General features: G+C 47.5%; 1 protein-coding gene and 1 long non-coding RNA gene across 9 annotated transcripts in view; one reads left to right on the forward strand and one right to left on the reverse strand.

The window, feature by feature from the left end:
• LOC138420030 (uncharacterized) overlaps positions 1–26,957 on the forward strand; it is a 62,811-nt gene that overhangs the window by 33,092 nt on the left and 2,762 nt on the right. For 2 of the 7 annotated variants that reach the window (XR_011249163.1, XR_011249160.1), the window contains exons 2-6: positions 2,419–2,526; positions 2,877–2,990; positions 15,582–15,747; positions 16,161–16,270; positions 21,957–22,086. This is a non-coding gene — a long non-coding RNA (uncharacterized lncRNA). Of the gene's footprint in view, positions 1–2,418; positions 2,527–2,876; positions 2,991–6,531; positions 6,769–11,428; positions 13,048–15,581; positions 15,748–16,160; positions 16,271–21,956; positions 22,087–26,957 lie in introns of those variants that run through there. The other 5 variants (XR_011249159.1, XR_011249158.1, XR_011249162.1 and 2 more) reach the window with 4 other exon arrangements.
• Positions 1,540–26,957, reverse strand: part of C2CD3 (C2 domain containing 3 centriole elongation regulator) — a 121,398-nt gene continuing 95,980 nt past the window's right edge. Inside the window, exons 30-33 of one of the 2 annotated variants that reach the window (XR_011249155.1) lie at positions 25,241–25,461; positions 22,235–23,491; positions 16,292–16,403; positions 1,540–2,314 (exon numbers count right to left, since the gene is read on the reverse strand). Coding sequence is in view for 1 of the 2 variants with exons in the window: in XM_069553014.1 (XP_069409115.1) it covers positions 2,174–2,314; positions 16,292–16,403; positions 22,235–23,156; positions 25,241–25,461 (1,396 nt within the window). In the remaining variant the exon portion in view is untranslated. The remainder of the gene's footprint in view (positions 2,315–16,291; positions 16,404–22,234; positions 23,492–25,240; positions 25,462–26,957) is intronic. The other variant, XM_069553014.1, reaches the window with a different exon arrangement.

Genomic DNA, 26,957 nt, shown 5'->3' on the forward strand with positions numbered 1-26,957 from the left:
TGGGAACAAGCATGCTCCTTCCGGCCTCACCCTGTGCTGCATGCTCGGCAGGGTGCTTCTGAGCTGTTGCTGGGAAAGACAACTACCTTCTGGGGAGAAGACGCTGGTAGAGTATCTGTAGGAGTAGAGGGGGGTTCAGACCCTCAGGGTACCTCTGTGTTACTAGAGGCTGCCCTCCGCCTGGGTAGGAGTCCTTATCCTAACTCGAACCCATCAAGTTATTTACAGGAGTTGGAGCAGGATTTACAAATATTCATCACCTGAGGCTAAAGCCCTCAGGCCTGGACTTCTGATGGCCCCTCTGTGGGTTGTGTGTAGCTTCAAGGCAGGTGGAGACCTGGGCCTTGAAATCTCCTGGCAGGCAGGCAGCTGGTGAGCTGAGAGGGAGACGCTGGGGAGGGGGTGAGCTGGCAGCCTGAAGGTTAGGGGCCCAGATGAACAGATGAAGGGGACCCGCTGGTCTGATGGCACTTGACCGACGACGAAGGCAGCCTGTTTCCTCTGGGTCCCCTCTGGGGCCTGTCCTGCCTGTCTCACGGTTAGTGGTGAATTCGCCTGTCTACTGACTTGCTCTGCTCAGTGGGGGAGGAGTGGGTGGGGCTGGCATTTCCTGAGCTTCCGCCAAGGGCCAAGTGCAGGCGAAGCACTTTCACAAATGTCATCATCTAAGCTTAGCAGCAACCCACTGAAATGGGGCTTGTTATCTTGCTTTACAGATGAGGTGACAGAGGCTCAGACAGAGGCGTAGTCAGGCCTGAGGGCGCCTATCAGGAAGCAGCAGAACCAGCCGCTCTCTGCTCTCCCCTCCACAGCATGTGGCCCCAGATGCCCTGCTGGCTAACCCCCAGACTTCCAGGAAGCCTTCTCTGACTGTTCCAGTCCACATGGTCCGCCCCCCCCACCCCCAACAACCTCCCCAAACCCTCTGAATTCACAACACTTAACTGACCGTACCCTGGGCACAGAAGCCTTCTGATGTGTCTGGAGGTGTCTCATGTGGTGACTTACTTCCTAGGTACATGAACAGAGGCAAGTCACGTAACTCTGTTGAGCTTCAGATTATAAGATGTGAACCACAGTATGTGGGTTGTAGAGCTGCTCTGAGGATTGAGATGACCTGTGCTTGGGGTGGAAAGCGGGGCCCTTCATGTTCCCTCCTCTCCCCTCCCCTCTGCCCTTTTCTAATCCTCTCCACACAGGGCCTGTCTGTGGTAGCTGCTCAAATGTGTGGAGTCTGACAGTCTAAGCCAGAAACATGTACTCATCCCAGAGAGATGGGGGATTCAAGCAGGCCTGTAGCATGCGACCCCTTTACTTGGCTGACAGACTTGAGGAACCAGCAGAGGAAATACTAGGTGTTACTCCAATCTGGACCAACCTAATCTTTGGGGGAGTCAGAAGTCTCATGGTGACCCTAGCCCCCTGGTTCCAGATGAGCTTCTCCAAGGGCCGGTATGGTTGTCAAGCTTTCCCTGTGGCTGTTAGAGCACAAATTCCTAACACTCCAGAGGCCAACCCAGTAAACACTTGTGCACAGAATACAAATACAGTATCATTTTATTCAAACACAGGCAGGAACAATGACCTTCAGAGCTGGGTAAAAACAATAAGTTAAAAGCATGGTTAGAATTTCAGACAATCAGATAAAAAGTTCGAAGGAGGTAATTTCCCCCTCCTTTCCTACTGATTAATTCAACACAGCATAAAAATAATTTTATCTATAAAATACCCTTATTCGCAAGCAAATAAACTGGAAGTGGTCCTTGGATTTCCCTGGCTATGCCTGATGCCCAAACTCTCCACCCACCTTCCCCAACCCTTAAAGGCAAAAGGGCCCATCATATTCAGGGAGAGGGTAGGCTTGTGTCAGCAGCAGACTCTGTGGAGGACACGGGAGGAGCTTCCCAGCTGAAGGATGTCTGCTTGGGTCCTCTCGTCAAAAGATGGTGGGCCACTTGGGCATTGGAATCCACTGTGTCCCGCCTTTGCCTCAGGAAGCTTAAGTCCTGGCAGGTGGACACGGCCCCGGTTTGGGATGCTCCTCTAGTCTGGGGTGACTGGTGTCCAGGGACTAGGCTGGTGGTGGTCTTAGGGCTCTCACAGCCCTGAAGGAAGCCGGACAAGGCTGAGGGTGAGTGGGCGGGTCGTCCTTCCCTCAGTCTTTTGGGCTGTATTAGTCCTTCTGCGAGAATTGGGAAGAAAATATCCGTGCAATCCTGCGAGTTTCTTCCTCAGGCAGGGTGGGCGGCAGCGAGCTGGGTCTGGGGCGACAAGGCCTTTGGGACAGGGATCCTCTGGTGGCCTTGCTCTTGTCCTGGAGAGGAAGAGGTCAGCAAGGTTAGCACTGCGCACATGGCACAGCCTAGAGATGACTTTGACTCCTCTCGTCTTTCGCTCCTTCGGCTAATGCTGGTATAGAGCTGGCGGATTCACAAGGCACCTTACACACCTGAGTGTGTGTAAGCCTCACCTCGACCCTGCAGGCTGGTATGTGGTTCATGGATGGATGAGCAAACGACAGTTCAGGTGAGATAAACTCAGGATATACACACCCTCACAGAGTAGCAGAGCTAAGATGTGAACCGCTGCTCAGACTCCTCCTGTGCCTCTGGAGGAGGGGTGGTCTCTCTCTTGCTGCACGAGTCTAGGCAAGTCATTTGTCCTCTGAAATGTGGGTGTCCTGTGTGTGACCTGCCAGGTAACGTGAAGCACATACCCACAGCCCTGCTACCAAACATTTCCCTGTCTCGGGCTGATGGCTATCACTAATCCCCTCACCTCTAATATTTATTTATTTGGCTAAACTGGGTCTTAGTTGCAGCATGTGGGATCTTCAATTTTCTTTGCTGCAGCATGCAGGATCTTTTTTTTTTTAGTTGCAGCATGTGGGGTCTAGTTCCCCGACCAGGGATTGAACCTGGGCCCCCTGCACTGGAGCACAGTCTTAGCCGCTGGACCACCAGGGAAGTCCCATTAATTCCTCCTTTAAGGTGAGTGCTTTTGGCTTATAGCATTGTGGTCCTTTGGATTCTTTTATGCTTCATCCATTTGTTTAACCAATCCTTTATTTCTGTGCTGGGTTCCTGCCCTGAAGGAGCTTGAAGGATAAAGGAAAGCCACCCCAGGCTGGTGGTGGAGAGTAAGGCCCTCGGGCGGAGGTGGAGGCCTGGCAGAGGAAGAGGCAGGTGAACTTGGCTGACCTCACAGCATGCAGTCTATCCCGTGGATGGGTATCTCCTCCCCGCCCCCACATGCTGGACGCACACTACCACTCCCTAGGCACCTAGAACCAGCTTGGTGGAGATCCTAGAGGTGGAGACTTTCCCTGCTCTTTAGTAGCTCTGCTGATGGGAAGCTGAGGCCCAGCTCCAGCTGCTTCTGGGATCAGTATACTGAGCGGCCCTTCTTTCCTTCATTTCCCCACTTTGTTGTCTACTGTGAGAGGGAGAGACCAACCGTTCCTGACCTCCACAGCTCAGAGTTGAGCTGGGAAGACAGAGAACTATTTCAGGAGTTAAAACAGCAGCTTGGATATGATACGGGGAATGGCAGTCAGGCAATCCTGAGGGTCTCCACCAATCTGGAATTCTAGATGCCAAGGGAGGGCACACACCCTGACAAGCTCTCAGCACCGAGAGGCCACAGGTAGGGTCTCTGCTGGAGAACTGAGAGCAGAACGTAGCGTGTGGCTGGGCATGCTCAACAGAGGTGAGAGCATACCGCTCCCAATCTCCCAGACAGGCCGAGGCTAAAAGGGGAAAAAGGAAACCCACCCTGTGCTGGTGGTACCTGCAACCCCTGATGCCTCAGGCCAGGGAGACCAGCCACCCAGCCACTGCCTGAGGCCTTCTCCCTCCAGACTGAGTGCTCCTGCAGGGCATGGCCGGAGTCTGGTGCTGTGTCTCCCACTGGGACAGGCCTGAGACGGGAGACTGAGAGCTTCTGGACCGGTGAATGGGTCCAGCCACGGTGGCCAGAGACTTCCGTTACCTGGGGAGGAGACTGCCTCTTGCAGCGAATCTCCTTCATTTGTTCATTCCAGAGCCAGTTAATGGCTCAAGCTGGAGGGGAGACAGATGCTGATGCACCCCTCAACCACAGATATGAAGCTCAGAGCCTGGGAGCACAGAGAGAAATTCATGACAGTGGGAAGGACGGGGCAGCTTCAGACAGAGGTGGTACCCGAGACACACAGGGTTTCAGCCCAGCTGGGGTGGGGGTGAGGTCATGCCATTGGAGGGAGCAGCCTGAGCGAGGCCTGTACCTGCCAGCTGGGCCCACATCTGTGAACCAGCCACAGGCAACCTCCCAGTACTCACACCCGGGCCCAGTAACCTGCAGGGGCGGGGGCGCTTATCTGCAAGGCCCAGACCCAGGGACCCGGACAGGACGGGGCTTGGCTCTGTGTCCTGGGCAGAGCAGAGCTATGGAAGGTCAGCAGCATTTGGCTTATGTTGATCTCCAAAGGGTCTAAAATCGTCCTAACAGTAAAGTTTCCTTCTTTATCAGGGCTGCTACCCCAGGACATACAACGTTAGAGGGGCTGGGCAAGCTCCTAGGCTCTGAGCTTCATCTCTGTGGTTGTCGGGTACATCAGCATCTGTCTCCCCTCCAGCTTGAGCCATCATTGGTTCTGGAATGAATGAAAAAATGAATGAGGTATTTGCCGCAAGAGGCAGTCTCCTCTCCAGATAATTGGAAGCTGCCTAGAGGAGGACCGGAGAAGGCAATGGCACCCCACTCCAGTACTCTTGCCTGGAAAATCCCATGGACGGAGGAGCCTAGTAGGCTGCAGTCCATGGGTTTGCGAAGAGTCGGACATGACTGAGTGATTTCACTTTCACTTCTCACTTTCATGCATTGGAGAAGGAACTGGCAACCCACTCCAGTGTTCTTGCCTGGAGAATCCCAGGGACGGGGGAGCCTGGTGGGCTGCTGCCCATGGGATTGCACAGAGTCGGATACGACTGAAGGGACTTAGCAGCAGAGTAGGACACCCCTAACTATTCCTCACTGGAGCTCTGGGGGCACTGGGAAATTGTCACTATGGCTGTGCTTTGAGGAGTCTCAGCCTTCCTGGGGAGGCAGAAGGAGCCCATATGGAAGCAGGATCATCAGACTGAGGATGTAATATGGGGGGTGAAGTCCCTGCAAGGGTCCTTTCCAGAAGAGGGACTTAAAACAACATGAAGGTGGAATCTGAACAAAGCCTGTGAGAAAAGATGTTCCAGGTGGAGGCTCAACTTGAGCAAAGGTGTGGAATGTCTTTGTTGGGAAAACAGTGGGGACGGGCCTGGCTGACTGCAGAAATGGAGGGCAGAAGACAAGCCCAGAGCGGGGGCTACAGTTCCTGAATGTCTGGGGAGCAACTGACCATACTGCCCTTGGACTTCTCAGTGGTCTGTGTGTTAAGCCTGGCACTACATCAGGGGTGTGACTGTCCCACCCAGTCTATGCAGGCCTGCCATTAACTTCTTCCACTTCCAAATATGGAGACCTGCTCTTTTCTGGGCACCTCGACACCCAGGCCATGAACATGGATAGGCCTTTCAGTCTGTTGTTTGAGACTGAAGTCTCAAAGGAGTTTCAGTGTAGGCAGAATTCCACCGGGAGAAAATAAAGCATCAGGGAACAAGTAAGGAACAGTGGTGGCAGGAAAACATGGGGCCTCCTGGGGCTCCTCAAAGTGAGGAGCTGGGTTCTCCAACCTTGGCCAGGGAGCTGGTTCTAGTCCTGGCTCTACCACTTCTTAGCCAAGTGACTTTGGGCAAGTCACTTCTCTGGGCCTTGGTTTCCTCATCTGAGAACAGATCAAGATGAGCAGATAATACAAGAGGAGCTGCCCTGTAACCCAGGGACTTCTCTCGGTCCGTGGCTTCCTGTTCGGCCAACTCCCTGTGATGCAATGCCTTCTCAGAATGCTCTAGCCCTCTTCTTTGGTCTGAAATGTGATCTGATCGAAGCCCCTGTGGTCTGGGTTCCCTCCATCCAGTCCCCAGATGGATGTCCCTAAATAGGCCACATGTTCCCTGGAGGGTGGTGGGTGCAGGTGCCCCCATTTACCCCTGCTTCAGGGTGTCCCTGGACCTTCTCAGAGGGGAGGTGGTAGGGTGGAGTGGAAGGGACACTGGGCTACAGCCACTTCAACTGCCTCACTTGCTTGAGGCCAAAACGCTCTCTCTCTGGGTCCTAGTACCTTCGTTACCAAGAGAACTCCCCTTCCTTGCCCCACGTCTACTGTGAAGCTGAAATACAATTCAGACATGACCAAGGCTCTGGTCCGATATGCCATCCTCTCAAGGGAAGGGCTAAGTGGCACCAGAGCGGAGAGCAGAACAAAGACTTGCTGCTCTCACTGCACTTAAGGTGCAGTGCGAGTGGCTGCGGCGCCTCCCAAGGCAAGCCCAGCGCTGGCCACGCTCCCCTCCTACCGCCCCCCACCAGTGAGCTCCTGGGCCTGGCAATGGGGCTGAAGTCGCTTTTTACTCCAGAGCAGATCCCTTATATGACATAAACACTGACTCAGGAGCCAGAAGTAAAACTTTTCAAAGAGCTGAAAACTGAAAGTAAACAGCGCCCGGTTCTGGCTTGGATGGCGCTGCTGAGAGTTGAGCGAGGCTCAGCACTGCGGCCGCCTGTTCACCTTTCACCCCCTTGGCTGGCTGCCTCCCCTGGGGCGGCGCCCAGAGTCCCGTCTGAAGGCTGAGACTAGGACTTCCTTGTGCTGCAGGAAGTAGCAGACTCAGCAGCTGCAACTTGGAGCAGGGGGTAAGTTAGGACAAGATGCGCAGGCCGGGGGCCCAGCCCTGACAGGCAAGTCCTAAGTCTGACTGGGCCTGGCTGCAGCATGGCGGGGCTCCATGCTCTACGGGCCCCCTGTAATCCTGCTGTAGAGCTCTGGTCATGTGGCTCTCACTACCTATACACTCCCACCTTTCCTCACGCCCTGATGCCTCCCTCCCCTCCTCCGAGAAGGCTTCCCTGAAAACAGACCTACTCCACAGGCCCTGAGTTACCCCTCAGCCCAGACCTCAGTCTCCTAATCTGCACAAGGAAGCTGGGCTAGATCAAGACGCCTTAGCCTTCTGAACCCACGCCCCGCCTGGGGAAGAGGGCTCAAAAGTCCTGGTTCCTGGGCAGGAAAAGGTAAAGTGACACTCCCGGAAGACTCTGGCCGCAGAGCTGCTCAGGCAACTCCAGCCGAGCACCTGTCTGCAGCCCTGCAGGCCCTCTCCCTCTCGGTGCCTGCTGAATGCCTGTGGGCCAGGGCGGCCACCAGCCAACTGTGGCTGTGTCCCCTGACTTCTGTACACCCTTGGCCAGAGAGCTCTTCTCCTCCCTAAAGCTTTGTGCGGCCTTAATCAGAAATGCTTTGACCTTTGGGTCTCCTCCTGGGGTTCTGCAGAGGGCTAGGGACTCGGCAGCTGAAAGAGGGAGGCAATAGGTCAGGCTTTTTGCCCCAAGAGGGGCAGGTCAGCCAGGAAGTTCCCTTGGACTCCCACCATCCGGTCTGGTGATCTTGTGATAGGCTGGGTTCCTCCAGCAAGACTGTGTTTCTCTTAAATGGCTCTAGGCTGGGGAAGGAAAACCAAGGGACAGAAATATTATTTGAGCTCCTGGGAGAAAAGCAGCTGCCTCAGGACTCAGATAAAGGCACTGAAGCATAGAAAAGTTAGGTAGCTTGTGCTGGGTGACACAGCTAGAAAGTGGCAAAGCTGACTGAACTTAGGCTGTCTTACTTGGAGGCCAGGCACTTAACCGCGATACAGAACTGTGTGGGAGTCTTTGAGGGAGGCACGGCTACAAACTAGGTCCATATTGGCCCCCTCGACTGTGTGTGGGACCTCAGAAGGTCAGCAGCAGAGCCAGGAGCTCTCAGCTCCCCAGCTGGCCTGGAGCACCTCGATCCCTGTGATGTCTGAAACTGCTGGGTGGGAGGGGGCTGGGCAACTGAAGGCTTTCAAGGGGACACTTATGCCTGGCCTTGTCTTCCGCCTCCTATAGGACCCCTCATGATCAACAGCACCTGGCCCCAGGCCTGCGGTACTCCAGGGACTCAGATGACAGCTTGATTCTTGCTCTTCTCTTTTTCTCTCCTGACTGCTTCAACCCAGGCCAGGCCGATCTCGCCCCATCTCTGGCCTCTTCTCTAGCACATACTGTTTGTACCTCCCGGTTACCACCTTCTGTTGATTCTCTGAGAGGTTTCTTTTCTCCATATCCACAGCCTGCAAAGCCTTTCCTTCATCTTTGCTGACTTCTGCTCATGCCGCCCTACATGGCTCTGTCAGCCTTTCCCTGTACTCATTCTCTTTGTTTTGTTCAGGACTAATATAGGCTAAATGGCATTTGAGAAAGTCAGTTGAGTAGTTTGGTGGCCAGTGCCCTCCCTGAAGACAGGGTCCATGGCACCAGGTCCACCATTTCTACATCAGATAAATGAACTTGATGGAGTTGGTGGAACTTAACATATACAGATAAGTCCCCTGGGGAACTGTAAGCTTTGGCGGGTGTGGGGGTGTGTGGAAGCGTGGGGGTGAGGAAGGGGCCACAGCTCCTTCTCTACTTGTGTACAGAGTTCAGGACTTTGAAATTTGCTGAAAGATGTACATTTCAAGTTTGAGGCCCTAACTACTTTCCTACTCTCTGGCCTGCCTGTCCTCCGGTCACTTTGGGCTCTCCTAGTCATCAATGGTAAGTTACTGGAGGGTTCTGAGTGGAGGAGTCACACGACTCATCCCATGAATTACTTAATGTCTTAAAAACTTGACAGGATACTGTATGTGGAGTGGGCTGCAAGGGGCAAGGGCAGGAGCAGAAAGGCAAGTTAGGAGGCTCCTAGGTGGGAGATGATGGCAGTTTAGACCAGGTAATGCTGGGAGTGTGAGCTAGGTCTGAATTTAAAGGCAGAGCAGCCAGAATTCCCTGGTGGATTAGAAATCAAGGCATCAGGGAGGATTCAATGGGTTTTGGCAGGAACAACTAAACCAGAAAGAGAGAACAGCTATTAACTGAGATGGAAAAGACTGAAGAACAGATTTGAGGAATACTCTGGAGCTGAGTTTTAGGTATGCTGAACTTCAGATACCTATTAGATATCCAAGTTGAGATGCTACATAGGCAGTCAGACATATGAGCCTCGAGTCAGAGGATAGGTCTGGGCTAAGATGGTCATTATGAGTCTTCAATGTATAAATGGGATTCAAAGCCTTGAGATCAGACAAGGTCATCTAGAAAGTAAGTGTAAATAGAGAAGTTTAAGACCACATCCTGGGTCACCCCTGTATTCACAAGTAGAAGAAATGAGGAAAACCAGCAAAGGTGGCTGAGCAGGAGCTGCCAACAAGGGAGGAGAAGAACCAAGAAGCACTGATGCCTTAGAAACAAGTGAAGAAACTGTTTAAAGGAGAGAGATCAAGTGTATCGTATGCTGCTGACAGGTCAAATAAACTGGGCACTCGGACTGAGTAACCAGTTTAGGAATACAGAAGTTTCTTTTTTGGACAACCTTGAAGAATCCTTCCATCCTCTGGAGGTAGAGTGTGGTAAAAGTCAATTACAGCGGGCAAGCCCGGTGGAGATGCAGTATGGGGAGGCACCGTAGTGGGAGGGTGTGGGTATGAGTAGACTAGCTAGAAACAGCTATGGAGGAGAGGACTGGGATGAGATAATGGAATGGTGAGAAGTGAGTGGATTCAATGGTATTTAGGGGACAGAATTAACAGGTCTCGGTGATAGACCGGCTGTAGGTGTGGGGGATAAAGAGTGGGGGGGTGGGGACGGGAAGATGACACATACACTCTGGCAGGGTAACTACAGGATGGTGGTCGCATCTACTGAGATAAGGGATGAACGCAGTAGGGGCAGGTGTGCAAAGGAAGATAACAGGCTCAAGTTCTGGATGTGTTGAACTGTTTGTAACATCAGCTAAAAGACTTCAGGATGCTGCTGGACCCACATGTGTCTACAGCATGGCAGAGAAGTCTAGGCTGAAAGTAAGGATTCGAGAGTCAAACTGTAATAACAACTGAAATAACTGAAGTGGTTGAGACTTTCCCAAAGAAACATGTGCAAGAGCAGAAGACGTAAGCCTGGGGCAAACAACGCATACATTAACGCTGTTGCACCCTCTACCTCCTTTTTAGGGAATCTGATAAAATTAGTTTGCCCCTGGCAACTAAGCAAACAGAATCAGATGTAACTATAAATAAAACCCAGGAGCTGTCCCGGTGAAGAGTTACTTTATCATAAAGAAGGAAGAGAAAGCATAAATAGCAGAACCTGACTGATTCATAAGTATCGGGTGGGCGAAAAGGTTTGTTTGGATTTTTTCTGCATGATGTTATGGAAAAACCCAAACTTTTTTTGCCAACCCAATAATTTCTAATGTGCCGCTGGAGTGTTCCCTGCCAGACCCGCCATCCTTCTCCCTCTTTTGCTTCTTGAAGAGGTGAAAACCAGAAGATCAAACAGTCATGAGGAAGGAGGGCTGAGAGCTCCCCTTACCCTCTCTGTGTGACACCTGGTTCTGTTCAGTACAACCAGGCTTTCAGGCCTCATAACCCCATCTGACAGATGACACCGACTCAGATCAGAAGATCTGCCGAAGGTCACACAGAGTCGTATCCGCTGTACTGTGGGGGATGGAGGGGAAATGCCAGCCTCACAAACGCTGGAGTGGAGACTGTCTGGGAAGCTCCTGGGTTCAGGTGCTCGGTTTCAGTGTGGAAGGACTAGGCCTTCCCTTAGATCTTGTGAAGCCAGGTGAGCTACTATATAGCTGTCCCAGGACACTGCTTGAGAAAAGTCCAGCTTCTCAAAGGCTCCTCTTCAGTCTTCAGGGCCTTAGGAAGAGGCAGAATAGATGGAGTCCTCAAGCTGGGGACACATGACAAGGCTCCTGCCCTCCCCTGTCTACCTCTCACTTTGAGCTGTTGACTGGGCTTGAACCCTAACCAAAAACAGAAGACAAGAAAACAGAAGCTTTCATCAAACAGGAAACTCTATTACTACATCTAACCCCATCTGCTTTAGTACCCACCTTCTCTGCCTGCATGGATGCTGCAGGGTGAGTTTTCTACTTGTCAAAAGGCTAACCCACATGTGCTCTGGATCCCATGCAATCTCTACAACCCAGGGCGTAGTTTCTCTATTCTCTTTCCCTCTCCAGCATCTTCCTCTTCTCTCTTTCTCTACTGGTCACTGTACTTGGCACTCAGAAAAAGCTGTAGCCTTTTGTATAAAAACAAAAAACAAACTCCCCATCTCAGATGCTACTCCACCGACTACTCTACACTTCTGATCCATAGTCATAGCCAAATCTATGGAAGAAGCTGGTGTCTCCATTTTGCCACCATTCAATCATTCTTAAAATTTAAATTACATATGATTTTGTATTTTCACTGTGTAACATACCAGAGAATATGTAACATATGTAAATTATGAAGCATAATAAAAATGAACATCTATAAATCTGCAACCCAACCTAAGAACTAAAGCATCGTCAATATTGTTGAATAGACTATGTGCTCTTCTTCCTCATCCAATCCCCTGCCTCTACAAACTATGAACGGTTGTAGTCAAACTGTTAAAAACCAGAGACAAAAATATTAAAAGCAGCCAAAGAACAGAGGTCATATAACATCTGAGGCAACAGCAATGAGAATTATAGTTGTTTCTCATCAGAAACATTGGATGTCAGTAGAATGTGGAGGGATAGTTCTAAATGTGGAGGGACAGTTCTAAATGGAATTACCTGGTGATCCCGTGGTTAGGATGCAGAGCTTTCATTGCTGAGGGCCTGGGTTCAATCTCTAGTCAGGGAACTAAGATCCTTCGAGTGGCCAAAAATAAATAAGTAAAATGCTAAAACAAACACAATTCAAGTTTGAATTCTATATCCAGTGGAAAAGAATGTTTGAAGAATGAAGGTAAAATATATTTTCAGCCAACTGAAGCTGAAAGCATCAGTTCCCCATAGGTCTGCACTATATGAAATTCTGAAGGAAGTTCTTCATGCTGAAGGGAAACGGTAATAGGCTGAGACCAGGGTGTAAAGGAGGAATGAAGCCAAGAGCATAGGATGGAGAAAATATACTGCTCCCAACACATCAAGGAGTGAGAGGCTCATAACCAGGGAGGATGGCCAACATCCTGATGTTGCCTGGGTCCTGGGGACTTTCAATGCTGAATGAGACAATTCTGGGTGAACTGTGACGACTGGCTATCCTAATTAGGACCCAAGATGAGGTCCTGAGGAGACAGGTGTTCTGAGAGCGGCACACAATGGAGTTTTGTTGTGGGAAAGAAAGAAAAAAGGCCGACTTCCCTGGTCATCCAGTGGTTAAGAGTCTGCTTGCCAATTCAGGGATCCCTGGTCTGGGAAGATTCCACATGCCTCGGGACAACTTAAGCCTTTGTGCCACAACTACTGAGCCCGTGTGCACTGGAGTTTCTCTGCAACAGGAGAAGCCACAACAATGAGAAACCTGGGCACCGCAACCAGGGAAAGACCGCACAGCAACAGGGACCCAACGCAACCCAAAATAAATAACAATGAAACAAGGCTGAGACTTATCTTTCTCAGAACTAGATGTGCCCTTTAACTGAAGTAAACATTCTTATATCTTTCCCTCCCATCCTTTGTATTTATCTTTAATAGATTACAGACAATAAGTCACCCAGGAGCTGGCATATCATGAAGGCAGAAACACAAAAGCAGGAAGAGCAGTTCTGTTTGGCTTGGACACAGTGATTCGAAGGCTTCCCTTCCTACAGGGCACAATTCACTGACATTTCACCCACTTGGCTGGGAGGGGAAGAGGGAAAGGAAACTAACAGGGTCTGCTTTTTTTCTCTAGGCTAATTCTTATCATTCTCTTATTAGGTAAGAATCATATTAGCCTGATGTTACTTCCAAAAAAAAAAAAGAGAGAAAGGCCAAGTCACCTGCCCAAGATCACTAGGCTACGTGACATTATTTCACTTCACAGGTGGTCTTGCTCTAAAGCTTGTGCTTGGTGCTGGACACGGCCCTGCTACGCTAGCGTAAGTGCTGATGTGTATACAAAGGACATGCAAGGGGGGGATGCAGAGCAGAAGATGAACCAGTGACCTGAGCCAGGGTAGAAATAAGGCCCCAGAAGTGCAGAGCTCCTGGTGGGGACTGGCACCTCTCCTCCTCTAGGACAGGAATACATATCTGATAAAAACTGAGACGTGTGGGAACTTAAGACTGATCTATGTGCCAAATAAATGAGGTGTCCTTAAAACGGTGCTGGGGTAGATGAGGGAAAGGAAACCAGTGAAAGAACAGACATCTCTGTAGGACTACACCTCAGGTTTCCAGGATACTTCTGGACTGATTCCATCTGTCATCAAAGTAGGCTCTAGAAGAGCACAAAGAATGTTCAAATGTTAACTGCAACAGAAGACCTACAGAAAGAAGGTAAATTAGCTAGAAAAATATACTGTAAGCCAAATGTCATGATTTTAAAATGGTGCAATGGAAAGCACAGTTTGGAGTCATATGTTTTTCTTTACTGGTTAGGAGACCCTGGGCAGGTGAGAACATACTTCACTTTATATGTGTCTCAGTTTCTATAGAATAAAAACTACAATACCTTGTAGGTCTGTATGGGAAGTTGTGTATTAGTCTTAGTTTTCTCATCTATTAAGTGGAGATAACAATAGTACCTCTCTTGTTAGGTTCTTGGGAGAATTAAATTGGTTTATATATGTAAAGTGCTTAGAATAATGTCTAGTGCATAGTAAGCATTAAACAGGAGTTAGCTATTATAATTAACAAACAAGCTAATACATTTTGCTCACAGCATGTATTATTCTCTAAAATGGTTTTCAAAGCTCTACTATCTACCTCCTAGAGTAATGAAAATAAAATATAAACAAATGAGACCTAATTGAGCTTAAAAGATTTTGCACATCAAAGAAAACCATAAACAATGTGAAAAGACAACCCACAGAATGCGAGAAAATATTTGCAGATGAAGCAACTGACAAGGGATTAATCTCTAAAACATACAAAGACCTCAATCAAAAAATGCAGAGGATCTAAACAGACATTTCTCCAGAGGGTACATATAGAAGGCCAAAAAGTACGTGAAAAGATGGCTCAATACTACTAATTACCAGAGAAATGAAAATCAAATCCACAATGAGGTATCTCCTCACAATGGTCAGAATGTCCATCATCAGTTCAGTTCAGTCGCTTAGTCATGCCCAACTCTTTGCAACCCCATGGACTGCAGTACTCCAGGCCTCCCTGTCCACCACCAACTCCCGGAGTTTACTCAAACTCATGTCCATCGAGTTGGTGATGCCATCCAACCATATCATCCTTTGTTATCCCCTTCTCCTCCCGCCTTCAATCTTTCCCAGCATCAGGGTCTTTTCAAATGAGTCAGTTCTTCGCATCAGGTGGCCAAAGGATTGGAGTTTCAGCTTCAGCATCAGTCCGTCCAATGAATATTCAGGACTGATTTCCTTTAGGATGGACTGATTGGATCTCAAAAAGTCTACAAATAATAAATACTGGTGAGGGTGTGGAGAAAAGGGAATGTAAATTGGTACAACCACTAAGGAGAACAGTATGGAGGTTCCTCAAAAACTAAAAACAGAGCTACCAAATGATCCAGCAATCCCACTCCTGGGCTTATATCAAGGGAAAAACCATAATCCAAAAGGATACATGCACCCCAGTGTTCCCTACAGCACGACTTAAAATAGACAAGACATGGAAGCAACCTAAATGTCCAATGGCAGAAAAATGGATAAAGAAGATACGGTAGACATATACAATGCAATATTACTCAGCCATAGAAGACAATGAAATAATGCCATTTGCAGCAACATGGGTGTACCTAAAGCTGATCATACTAAGTGAATTAAGTCAAAGACAAATATCTATGATATCACTTATATGTGGAATCTAAAAAATGATACAAATGAACTTGTTTACCAAACAGAAATAGATTCACAGACTTCAAACTTACGATTCCCAAAGACAAAAGGTGTGTGTGTGGGAGGGGTAAACTGCAAGTATGGGATTAACATACAGACATCACTGTTAATAAATATAAAACAGATAATCAACAACGATCTACGGTATAACACAGGGAACTCTACTCAATGTTCTCTAATAACCTATATGGGAAAAGAATCTGAAAAAGAATGTGTGCGTGTGTGTATATATATATATCTGAATCAATCTGCTGTATACCTGAAACATTTTAAATCAATTATTCTCCAATATAAAATAAAAATTAAAAAAGTCTTTACTGGACTATAGGTGAGATGACCTTAATCATTGTGACTGTATAACCAATAGAAATTTACTCCAAAATTTCATTTATAAATTGGGTGCCCAAATAATAAAAAGGGGAATTAAAAATAAAAGCTGCCCAAGGCAGTGGTTTTGTGTCTCCTCAGCAGAGTACAGTAGTTGGAAACACAGGATTTGAAACCAGAATGCCTGGGTTCCGATTCTGTTTCTACCACTTCACTACTTGTGTGAAGCAAGTTATTTTACCTCTCTGTGCCTCGGTTTTCTCCTCTTAAAACAGAGATACAAGGATGTACTTCATAATAAGGTTGCTGAAGTAAAGAGCTAACAAAGTGCTTCAAACAGTGTGGGGAACCTGGCCAGCACTGCCACGATCATTTTCAGCTCAAACACTGCCTCTTCAGACAGCTGTTCTTTCTCAGAGCATCCAGTACTCGTCACAATTGGTAAATACTTTTTCTTTACGATTTGTACTCCATTAAGACAGGGAATTTGCCTTATTTACTACTGTATACTCAGCACCCGGCACAATGCCTGATACAGCACAGGTACAGTAAATATATGCTGAATGATTTCAAGAAGTAGATGTTAGAAAGGTGAGGTGCTATGCCAAGGCAGAAAAGACAGCCAGGATTTGTACCAAGGTTCTAAGCACCTAACTTGGCTGCATGATGAATCATCTGTCTTTGCATCTCCTGCTTGAAGCTTCCAAAGCACTCAGTATGCATATCTTAGCCGAGTCCTGTTTTTATGCTTCTGTGCTAATTCTCTTATCTGTCATCTTAGCGAACAATGCCTTGCTCTTTACACATGTGCACTTCCTCACTTTTCCTGAGCTCCTTCACTGTTGTGCCCACAGGATAAGCTCAGCGCAAGACAGTGACCACCGTGACCACCACACAGGAGTGTGGCCGGGGCCACTCTGCATTCTGTACACTTTCACTGAAGAGATGACTCTACAGGAAACAGGTCGGCTGGGTATCCTCTTACCTGATCTGTTGTGGCGGGTGGTGGCAAAGCTGCGGAAATGGACAGCATCCGCAGGGAGGCCTCCAACTCCTGGGGAGGTAGAAAGAAGTTGGGGACCACAACGGGCTCTGGGCTGTAAAGGTAGTTAAGGGACACAAATACCTGGAAACCGTCTCCTGACCAGTATCCTTTGACCTCAACCACTCCTTTATTCCCCCAGCCCCACCCAACTTACTCCTGTGCATGACTCCTTTGCTCAAGTGGTTCCCTCTGCTGAGAAGGCCCCGTGAACTCCGTCAGGAGTATAGATACAGATATAGTATAGACACACATCAGTTTACACTTTATAGGTCAGTTCAAATCTCACCTTCTCCAGGAAGCCTTCTCTAAATTATAGCCCACAATGATCCCTCCTTCCTAGTCCAGAGCAGAGTCTGAAACAAAAGCTAATGCTTATTTAATCTCATATGATTCTCCACTTGTTTCCCTCAATATTTACTAAGCTTCTCAAAGGCAGAGGCACTGTACTTCCTTCAGTCACCTCACTAACTCCCTGGAGCCTGCATGAGGCTGACAGGTAGCAAGCACTGGATCATTCTTGCTGAGGGCCTGCTGGTCAGAACCTGACAGACAGGGTCGGGGTGGGAAGGCAGCTCCAGGGCAGTGCCTGAGGCTGGAAGGTGGTGCCGGGCACTGAAGGAGGGCCTGTCCTACGGGGTGTTCTGTGCTCACATCCAGAAATGGCTCTGATTGGGCACAGCTGACCCACCATCACGACGTGAGCTCTAGAAGGCAGGTACTGTACTTGCACTTCTCTGTATGCTCTGGGGATACCCAGTCCTATTGGTTCAAAGTGCTGATTGAGTTTGGGAGGGGACTATTTTTTTGGCCCCTCCTCGAGGCTTGCAGGATCTTAGCTCCCGACTAGGGATTGAACCTGCGCCATGGAATGAAAGTACCGAGGCCTAGCCACTGGACTGCCAGGGAATTCCAGGGAGGGGACTATTTTGATGGTCTACATTTTTGTTTCTGTTAAGTAAGCTAAGTATGGTTCTGATGCAAGCTGGTCTAATGCTGTTCTAATGCTAGACTTTGAACCTGGGGAGGGCAAATATGAGCTCTTTTTCATACTACATTCCTGTCACCTACTATAGTACCTGGGACACAATAAATGTTTAATAAATATCTACAGAATGAGTGGGAGTGGAGTTGGAGACCATGAAGAAAAGAACTCTTTAAACTCAGACATCCTCAGAGGCCTCAGTGAGGTAGGGCCTAGCTGTTGTTGCTGCTCTCACTGCTGGGGACTCTGCCTGAGAGTCGGTTGATACTGTGGGGAGAACAGCTCTGCTGTGAGGTGTTCTGAAACACCAAGCTCCCTTGCCAGCCCGGCAACCACCTGCCTTTCTAAGGGTCCTGCTGCTGCTGCTGCTGAGTTGCTTTAGTCGTGTCCGACTCTGTGTCACCCCATGGACTGCAGCCCACCAGGCTCCCCCGTCCATGGCAAGAGTACTGGAGTGGGTTGCCATTTCCTTCTTCAGTGCATGAAAGTGACAAGTGAAAGTGAAGTCACTCAGTTGTGTCTGACTCTTAGCAACCGCATGGACTACAGCCCACCAGGCTCCTCTGTCCATGGGATTCCCCAGGCAAGAGTACTGGAGTGGGGTGCCATTGCCTTCTCCTCTAAGGGTCCTACTCTAGCTGTAATCTGTCTCACATTAGATGGTAACTTCAGGCAAGTTCACATTTTGGGCTTGTTCCTTCACCTATTAGATGGATATAATAATTATACCTTTTAAGGATTAAATGATGTTATACATGCAGAGTGCTTAGAATGGCACCCGATACAGAGCATGTACTCAATGTCAGCTGTTCCTGTCTCCTCAGTTGAGAGGGAAAAGTTACCACTGGTTTCCTCCCTCACTGAAACCTGCTTTCCATTCCCACCTCTGCACTGTCCTCCTAACACAAAAGCCAGAGAATACACGTCAGCCCACTTTCTGCTGGATCCACCTTACGCATCCGGGTGCTGACCACCACTCCCTGAATCTGCTGCCCTCATCTCTTGACCAGCCCTCCTCTGCCTCCTCTGTGCTGGTCTCTGCTCCCCCTGCCCTCACATGCTGGTGATCCTCCGGGCTCTGTCTCACGTGGTTCTCCCTGCCAACCTCGTCTGTTTCTAGAGACACTGACCTTTATAGCAGAGTTCCAAGCTGGCATGTCCTCTTCTCTTGGCAAAATGCAAATATGCAAAATGGAAATCTGCCTCTTCCCTCCAGATTAACTGTGCGCTGTTCCCTACCTGGTAAATGACCTACTTGTGACAGAAATCTCTAAGTCATATCTTTCTGTTTTTGTCTTTCTCATCCCCTGCCCCTATTTAATCCTATCAAATCCCTCCCCTTCTTCCTCATCATAAAGCAGTTTATGCATTAGGTCAGACTTTCTTTATTTGTTATTATCACTCCCAAGTTTCCTACCTGTTCTCTCCTGACCTACTGCACCCTCTACAAGCCACTGGGAGAATTCTCTAATGTGTAAATCTGACCAACCATGCACTTGCTTACCACTAACATTTGCTGAACAGTTTGCCTATCAGCACTATACTAAGTAGTTTACATTGTTAATTTTCACAAAGCCCCCATAAGGAAAGTACTGTTTTAATCTGCTACTGTCATTACCTGTCTCCTACCTCATATGGGAACTTCTTGAGGGAGGGTTTGATTCAAACCTCTGTCCTTATTATATAGTTCAGTTCAGTTCAGTTGCTCAGTCATGTCTGACTCTTTGCAACCCCATGCACTACAGCACACCAGGCTTTCCTGTCCATCACCAACTCCCAGAGCTTGCTCAAACTCATGTCCATCGAGTCGGTGATGCCATCCAACCATCTCATCCTCTGTCGTCCCCTTCTCCTCCTGTCTTCAATCTTTCCCAATATCAGGGTCTTTTCCAATGAGTCAGTTCTTCGCATTAGGTGGCCAAAGTATTGGAGTTTCAGCTTCAGCATCAATCCTTCCAATGAATATTCAGGACTGATTCCTTTAGGACTGACTGGTTGGATCTCCTTGCAGTTCAAGGGACTCTCAAGAGTCTTCTCTAACACCACAGTTTAAAAGCATCAATTCTTTGGCGCTCAGCCTTCTTTACAGTCCAACTCCCACATCCATACATAACTACTGGAAAAACCATAGCTTTGACTAGATGGACCTTTGTTGGTCAAGCTTTTCAATATGCTGTCTAGGTTAGTCATAGCTTTTCTTCCAAGAAGCAAGCATCTTTTAATTTCATGGCTGCAGTCACCATCTGCAGTGATTTTGGAGCCCCCCCAAATAAGTCTCTCACTGTTTCCATTGCTTCCCCATCTATTTGCCATGAAGTGATGGGACCAGATGCCATGATCTTCGTTTTCTGAATGTTGAGCTTTAAGCCTACTTTTTCCACTCTCTTCTTTCACTTGCATCAAGAGTCTCTTTAGTTCTTCGCTTTCTGCCATAAGGGTGGTTTATCTGTGTATCTGAGGTTATTGATATTTCTCCTGGCAATCTTGATTCCAACTTTTGCTTCTTCATCCAGTCCAGCATTTCTCATGATGTACTCTGCATTTAAGTTAAATAAGCAGGGTGACAATATACAGCCTTGATGTATTCTTCTCCCTATTTGGAACCAGTCTGTTGTTCCATGTCCAGTTTTAACTGTTGCTTCCTGACCTGGATATAGGTTTCTCAAGAGGCAGGTCAGGTGGTCTGGTATTCCCATCTCTTTCAGAATTTTCCACAGTCTGTTGTGATCCACACAAAGGCTTTGGAATAGTCAATAAAGCAGAAAGAGATGTTTTTCTGGAACTCTCTTACTTTTTCTATGATCCAGTGGATATTGGCAATTTGATCTCTGGTTCCTCTCCCTTTTCTAAACCCAGTTTGAACATCTGGAATCTCATGGTTTATATACTGTTGAAGCCTGGCTTGGGAGAATTTTCAGCATTACTTTGCTAGTGTGTGAGTGCAGTTGTGGAGGAGTTTGAGCATTCTTTGGCATTGCCTTTCTTTGGGACTGCAATGAAAACTGACCTTTTCCAGTCCTGTGGCCACTGCTGAGTTTTTCAAATTTGCTGGCATATTGAGTGCAGCACTTTAACGATTGTGCTTTTAGGCCTGCAATTACACAGCACAGGGCCTGGCTATCCTTACTTTTTGGAAGAATGAGTAGTTTGGAACGCCCTTAGGACCTGGGCACATGTGACTGCTCCTCCAGTGATCTCAAATTCTGAGCAAAAACTGACTGCAGAGGCAGAAGTGTTAGAAGCCAGGTGAATGAGGCAGGAAAGAACCTCGAGCAGAATTCTCTCAGTGCTCAGCCTCCAGCCATTTCCTGCTTAAGTCTCTCCTGAGCCCATACTCCCCAACCCTCGGGTTTCTGTCTTGCATCCAGAATCATATCTGTGTGGTATGTCCAAATGTTCCCACCCATTTGATTTTCTCAAGAATCCTGCAAAACTGGTAGTTCACTTCAGTCTGTATCACTGACCTTTTTTGTGTGCAATGCCAGACATAGAGAATGACAAGGCCCTTGACTTCCCTGGAGCATATAGTCTGATAAGGGATGATTACCTCCATCTTATAAGTGAAGAAATTGAAGCTCAGAAGGGTTAAACTATATACCTAAAGTTATAAAAGTAGTAAGAGCTGGGTCTTGAAGGGTCAAAGCCAGGTCCCTGACTTCTAGGAGAGAAATCACTGCAAAGCACCACAAAGGCAGCCTGCTTCCCCACTGGCCATGCGACAACCCGTCTGTCACTGTGACATCATGTGAGCTGATCAATCAGCTGTTTAGGCTATGGGTGAGAGGGTTACTGATGGTGCTAAGAGGTTTCCTTTCCCCATAACATGCCCATCTGCATTTCAAAGGAGGAAGAGAGGGAGTGTTAGATACACTTCTCCTGACAAACACTGCCATCCTGGGGGTAGTGAGCAAAGACCATTTCAGAGGTATCCACTTCCCCTCTATCTGGCTACATCCCTTGCCTAAAAAAAAAATTAAATAGTAGACGTCACTATAATTCTTAGTCTTTGTTTCGTTACATGCAAAACAGAAATGATACTGACTTTAAGGACTTCCCTGGTGGTCCAGTGGCTAAGACTTCAAGCTCCCAATGCATGGGGCCTGGGTTCAATCCCCGGTCAGGGAACTAGATTCCACATGTCACAATTAAAGACCCTTCATGCTGCAACTAAAACCCAGTGCAACCAAAATAAACAAATATTAAAAACAAAGAAACAAAAGAAAAACACGATGCCGACTTTAAAGACTTGTGGTAACTGAACTTGGAATGTATGTAAAGCAGCCAGCACATGGTAAATGCTCAATCACTGGTAGGACTCTTCTTCCCCTTTCTCTATACCCTCCCCTGAAACTTCAACTGAGAGATTAGTTGTCTCATACCTCAGATGGAGAGCTCTGCCTTCAGGTGTAAAATACCCGAAATTAATCAGATAAATCAGGCTAGGATAGGCTAATGAAGGTGCTGTGTTTAGTCACTCCGACTCTTTGTGACCCTATGGACTGTAGCCCACCAGGCTCCTCTGTCCACAGGATTTTCCAGCCAAGAATACTGGACTGGGTTGCCATGTTCTCTTCCAGGGGATCATCCCAACCCAGGAATCAAACCCTATCTCCCGCACTGCAGGCGGATTCTTTACTGACTGAGCCATGAGGGAAGCCCAATGACTGTGCTGCCAACAGCTAAACCCAGTGCAAAGCATTACGCTCCAGAGGTCTGATGATAATGGTAGAATCACAGCACCTGGTCAGTGCAGGTGAGTTGGAAGGGGATATTCCTATGCCTCTGAGTGCATTTGATTGCGATGGGGGGCACTGGTCACTCAAGTGGCTGGTCTAAATACCAGCATCCAAAATGCCTAAAGATGGCTTAAGGGGCTACTTGGGGGAAACACCAAAGGATACAGGAGGAGGCTCTGCCTCGTGGACACCTCTGACCCAGAGGTTGTCTGCTTCTGCCTGATGTCAGGGCAGGTGATGGGTGGTTCCTTATGGTTTTCCCTTCTGCTTTGGGATGCTGGCTGCAGAGCGAGTTTCTCGGAGCTATCAGCAAAGTCACTTAGCTCATCGGAGGCCACTTCCTTCTTAGCTTGGGACTGTGGCTTGGGGCCCTGGTCCTGGTTTGCCTTTGGTGAGTGCCACCCAACACAAGTGTCACTCTGCTGGCCTCCTAAGAGGGTCATGTGGGAGGTGAGCTGCGGGTCTGCTGAGGCAGGCTCTCCAACCCTGGCCTTAGACAGCACACCCTCACAAGACACAGTACTTTGGCTCGGAGAACCTTGCCTATGGAAGTGGGCATCGACATTCCTTTCCGGGCTGGACAGAAAGCTACTTCTGATCCTGAGCTCCTCTCTGGGGAAAGACTCTGAAGGACAAGAGAAGCCTTCCCTCTGGGCCTCATCAGGCTGAGGGCTCCTGCCCTCACTTGCATCTGACATGAAACTGGACCACGGGCTAGTTTTGTCTGTCGCAGTGGTGATCTCATTGAGGGTCCTGGGCTCAACGATGTCTTCCTCATAGTCCTCGTCACTGAAGGCCAGGCCTGCCTCGGTGTCCTCAGTGCTCTGCATTTTTGTGATGGGTATCCTGTGCTCCAGGGCCTCATGAAGCTTTCCTCTTCCACTTGAAGTCTCTTTAAGAGCACAGGGAGGTGGGGAGCTCCTGCTCTCATCTGGAGCTCTTGCCAATGACAGGTCTGGGCTTGTGCTTCGTTCTTGCATGGTCCCTCTGTCCTGAGCATCTGGGAGGGTGGTGACTTCTCTACTTCTACTCCTGGCTTGGTGAGAACTCACAGATCCTTGAGAATTTCTGGTGAGAGTCTGCAGATCTGAACAGTAACAGATATCACTCTTACTACAAGGTATGGCCACAGACCACTCAACTCTCCCACACCAGCTTCCAGTTTCAGATGGAGTCTTGCAATCAGACTTCGAACAAACCTCAAAGATAATAATTCACTCCCAAGAATCAGTGAAACTATATTCAAGGCAATACAATTTCTAGCACTTTATTCTAATATCGGAGGACCAAAATCTAATCTATTTATAGCTGTGGTTACATCTGTGGAAAAGCTTTCAGAGACTATCTGCTCATGCTCAGGAATTCTTGGGAGCTGGGAGTCCTGGTGGGCATGTTCAAGCTTCCATTTACTTCAGTAATTACCTATATCAAAAACCAAAATGAGAATCCACTTATTTACCTATTTGATGACAATTACTAGAACTATTTACCTGGAAAATAAAAGCAAGGAAATACCCATCACCCAAATGGTAGGGAAGGGAGATACACAGAGAGAATGGAGGCAGCGTGAAAGGAGCACAGGCTTTGGAGCCAATCTTGGGTTCAAATCTCTACTGTCACTTGTCAACTTTGTGGTTACAAGCAAATTATCATGAGTCTGTTTATCTTTACAACGTGATAAAACACCACCTTTTTCACAGGGTTATGGTGAAAAAATACATGAGATGAATGAACATAAATGAGCCCATACATAGGCAGTCAGTAGCTCCTTTCAACATTCATTTTCTCCTTGTGAAAATCAGTTTTCCTTCATCATTCCTTGCTTTAGAACTCCCCATTTTCTTCCAGAATAAAGATTAAACCCCCAAGCTTGTCTTTAAGGCCCTTTGGATTTAAGCCTTTGATTCTCCTTGCTCTCTTTACCTCTAACCTTTAAAGGGATTCCCCTAATCCACCCTCACCTCCACCTCAAACAAGCCTCCCTCTGTTGTGTTCTTATGCTTTCTTTCTGGGGACTATAGAATGTATGCTTGATGAAAGCACAGACAATGCCTGTCGTCCACCACTGTATACTGCTGAAACTAGAAACACAATAATGTCTGGCATAGTTGGTGATCAATAAAGAGCTGACTGATTATTTCCAAGCAAGTGGAAGCCAAATACAGAGTACACTTCTGTGGTCCTGGCTACCAACAGGTTATATCTGGGAGAAGATTAGATTTGTGTCTAATAGCAACCATGGTGGCTTTTTCCCTCCTTTTAAAGGGAAAAAACTGGACTTACTCATCCCTCTGTAGAATCTACACATTTTGCTTGAGCAAAAGTGATACCAAGTGAGGGCTAAAGATGCTGATCTAGTTAATTTCTCAGTATTCCCTCGAGTGCGCTTCGTACAGTTTTCCAGAGCTTAACAACCCTAGATTCTGATTCAGAGGAGCAGAGCAGGACCTGGGAATTCCTATTTCAAAATAAGTCTCCCAGGTGATTCTTATGCTCAGGCAAGTTGGAAATACTCGTTCTAGAGCAGTGTCTGTCTGGGCTGCACAAAAGAATTACCCAGAGAGTTTTGAAAAATCCTGATGCCCGGGCCCCACCCTCGGAGATTCTGCTCCACTTGACCTGTAGTGCAGCCCGGGATCTGGAGTTTTTAAAGTTCTCTCAATAATTTAAATGCAGTTAAGCAAGAATTACCATTTTAAGGGGTTTTTGAAAGGGTGGACTGTGGACCACCAACATCTAGAATCATCTGGGATACTTGCTAAAAATGCAGTCTTCTGGCCTTTGAGAATTAAGATTTTTAATATTTGTAGTTGAGTTTTTCAGAAAATACAGTGGCATGTATTCAGAAACTGCCACTGCAGGAATCATCTAACCCACTCCCCAGCAACCCTTTTTCTGGTTGGGGAAACTGAAGCTTAAGAAGGGAAAGTATATACTCAAGAGTCAAATAGTACGTCCATGCCAGAAATCCATCAAGGACTCAACTTGGGTCTCATGCCTCTTAGTCCAACGCTCTTTCCATTGCACACATTTTCTCTTTCCAAAAGGAAGATGACAAGTAAGTAAGATGGTGACAGTTGTTGGTCTGTATCTGTCACAAGGGCTTGTCTGCACACATTTAAATGCTTTTTGAATAAGCACCCAGTGACAGTAACTCAACAAGAGCCATACCCGTGATTAAGGAGCTGACTTGCAACACCAGGTTATTGGATTTCTCCAGGATGCACTGGCTCTCGGGGTCTAGGCTGCTGGCTGCCGGCCGAAGACAGTCCGTCTGACTCTCCTGGCACTGCAAGATGGCAGTGTGCATCTGAGGGCTGAGGGGAAGCAAAGGCTTGGTGAGCTTCTGGTTGAAGTACCGCTGCATCTGATCTAGCTCACTCAGATTCCTCCTGCAAAAGAAGAGAGGGAGAAGACAAAAGGGTCATTTACTAGGACTATGAGCATCTTTTATGTTCCCTTGACATTCTATTGCTTGAGCTAGGAACTTACTCTCACTTGATCTATTAACAGCAGGGCCCCTCTCTCTCCAATCCACCAATTCATCCTTCACTGACTACAATCCCACTGCCAAGGACACTTTTTTCCTTCTGTCTGGCTAATGTAATTCCTCTTCTCATGTCTAGCAAATAGTCTACCTCCTTACAGGGAACCATTCTTATCGTTCTAGTCCTCACTTTCCCTAACTCTGGGCTAGCACTGATCCGTACTATCTTAAAACCATTTCTGGCATTCTTCAGTCCATAGGGTTGAAAAGAGCTGGACACGCCTTAGTGACTGAACCACCACCACCATTCTTGACCCTTTAAGCAAGTGACCTCTTAGCCTTCCCTGACCCTCTAAGTTTAAGGGCCATTCCTCTGTGCTCTACAGTTCTTTCTGTACTCTTCAACCACATGATTCGTTTCACATCAATTTCCCCTAATGTGAACTGTGCTGACTCCTTGGTATCTACTGCATCTAGGACAGTGCTTGGCACAAAAAATGAATGCTGAATGGATAAACAGACATGAATAAATGACTTAAATCTTTAATTCAGAAGTCTTTAATGGGGCCCCATTCATTCTTACTATTCCAATGAGAAATCACACCAACCACGATCACCTTCACTTGCATAGCATTTTATGTTTTATGCTTTCAAATACATTATCTTGTTTAATACTCATCCAACCAGATGAGGCCAGCAATTATTGTTTTACAAATAAGGAATGTGAGGTTCAGAGAATTTAAATGATTTGACACACAGTAGCACACAGTTACTCAGAAATTGGAACTCCAAGACTTATGCTTTTTCCATTACAGTAAAGGCTCTGTTCCAACTTGGTTCATTTCTGCCTCTTACCTCTGCATGCCAGAATGTGAGTTCAAGCTGCTCTCATCTCTGTCCCTATTCTATTCACTTTTTTAAGGTATAGGTCATATCTCTCCCTTTCAGAGTCTACTGCCCCAAATCAGTGGACCACCTCTCCCTTCAGCTCCTTCACTCTTGGCATCTAACCTTCTGCCTTAAAATTTCCCTTAGTTTTTTCACTATGTGTTAGTTTAGCTTCCCTAATTAGGCCATGAGCATCTGCTAACAGAAGACAGTATATCAAACTTTTATTTCTCTAGGTTTCTCAATGTGCCTGGCACAACTGGCACAACACAGACATTAAACTCCTGTGAAGTAAACAGAAAGTCTTTCTATCCTTTTGTTAAGAACAGTCTGCATAATAGCCAGGACATGGAAACAACCTAGATGTCCATCAGCAGATGAATGGATAAGAAAGCTGTGGTACATATACACAATGGAGTATTACTCAGCCGTTAAAAAGAATTCATTTGAATCAGTTCTGATGAGATGGATGAAACTGGAGCCGATTATACAGAGTGAAAGTAAGCCAGAAAG

The sequence above is a fragment of the Ovis canadensis genome, chromosome 15, assembly GCF_042477335.2.
Source record: "Ovis canadensis isolate MfBH-ARS-UI-01 breed Bighorn chromosome 15, ARS-UI_OviCan_v2, whole genome shotgun sequence".
Classification (NCBI taxonomy): domain Eukaryota; kingdom Metazoa; phylum Chordata; class Mammalia; order Artiodactyla; family Bovidae; genus Ovis; species Ovis canadensis.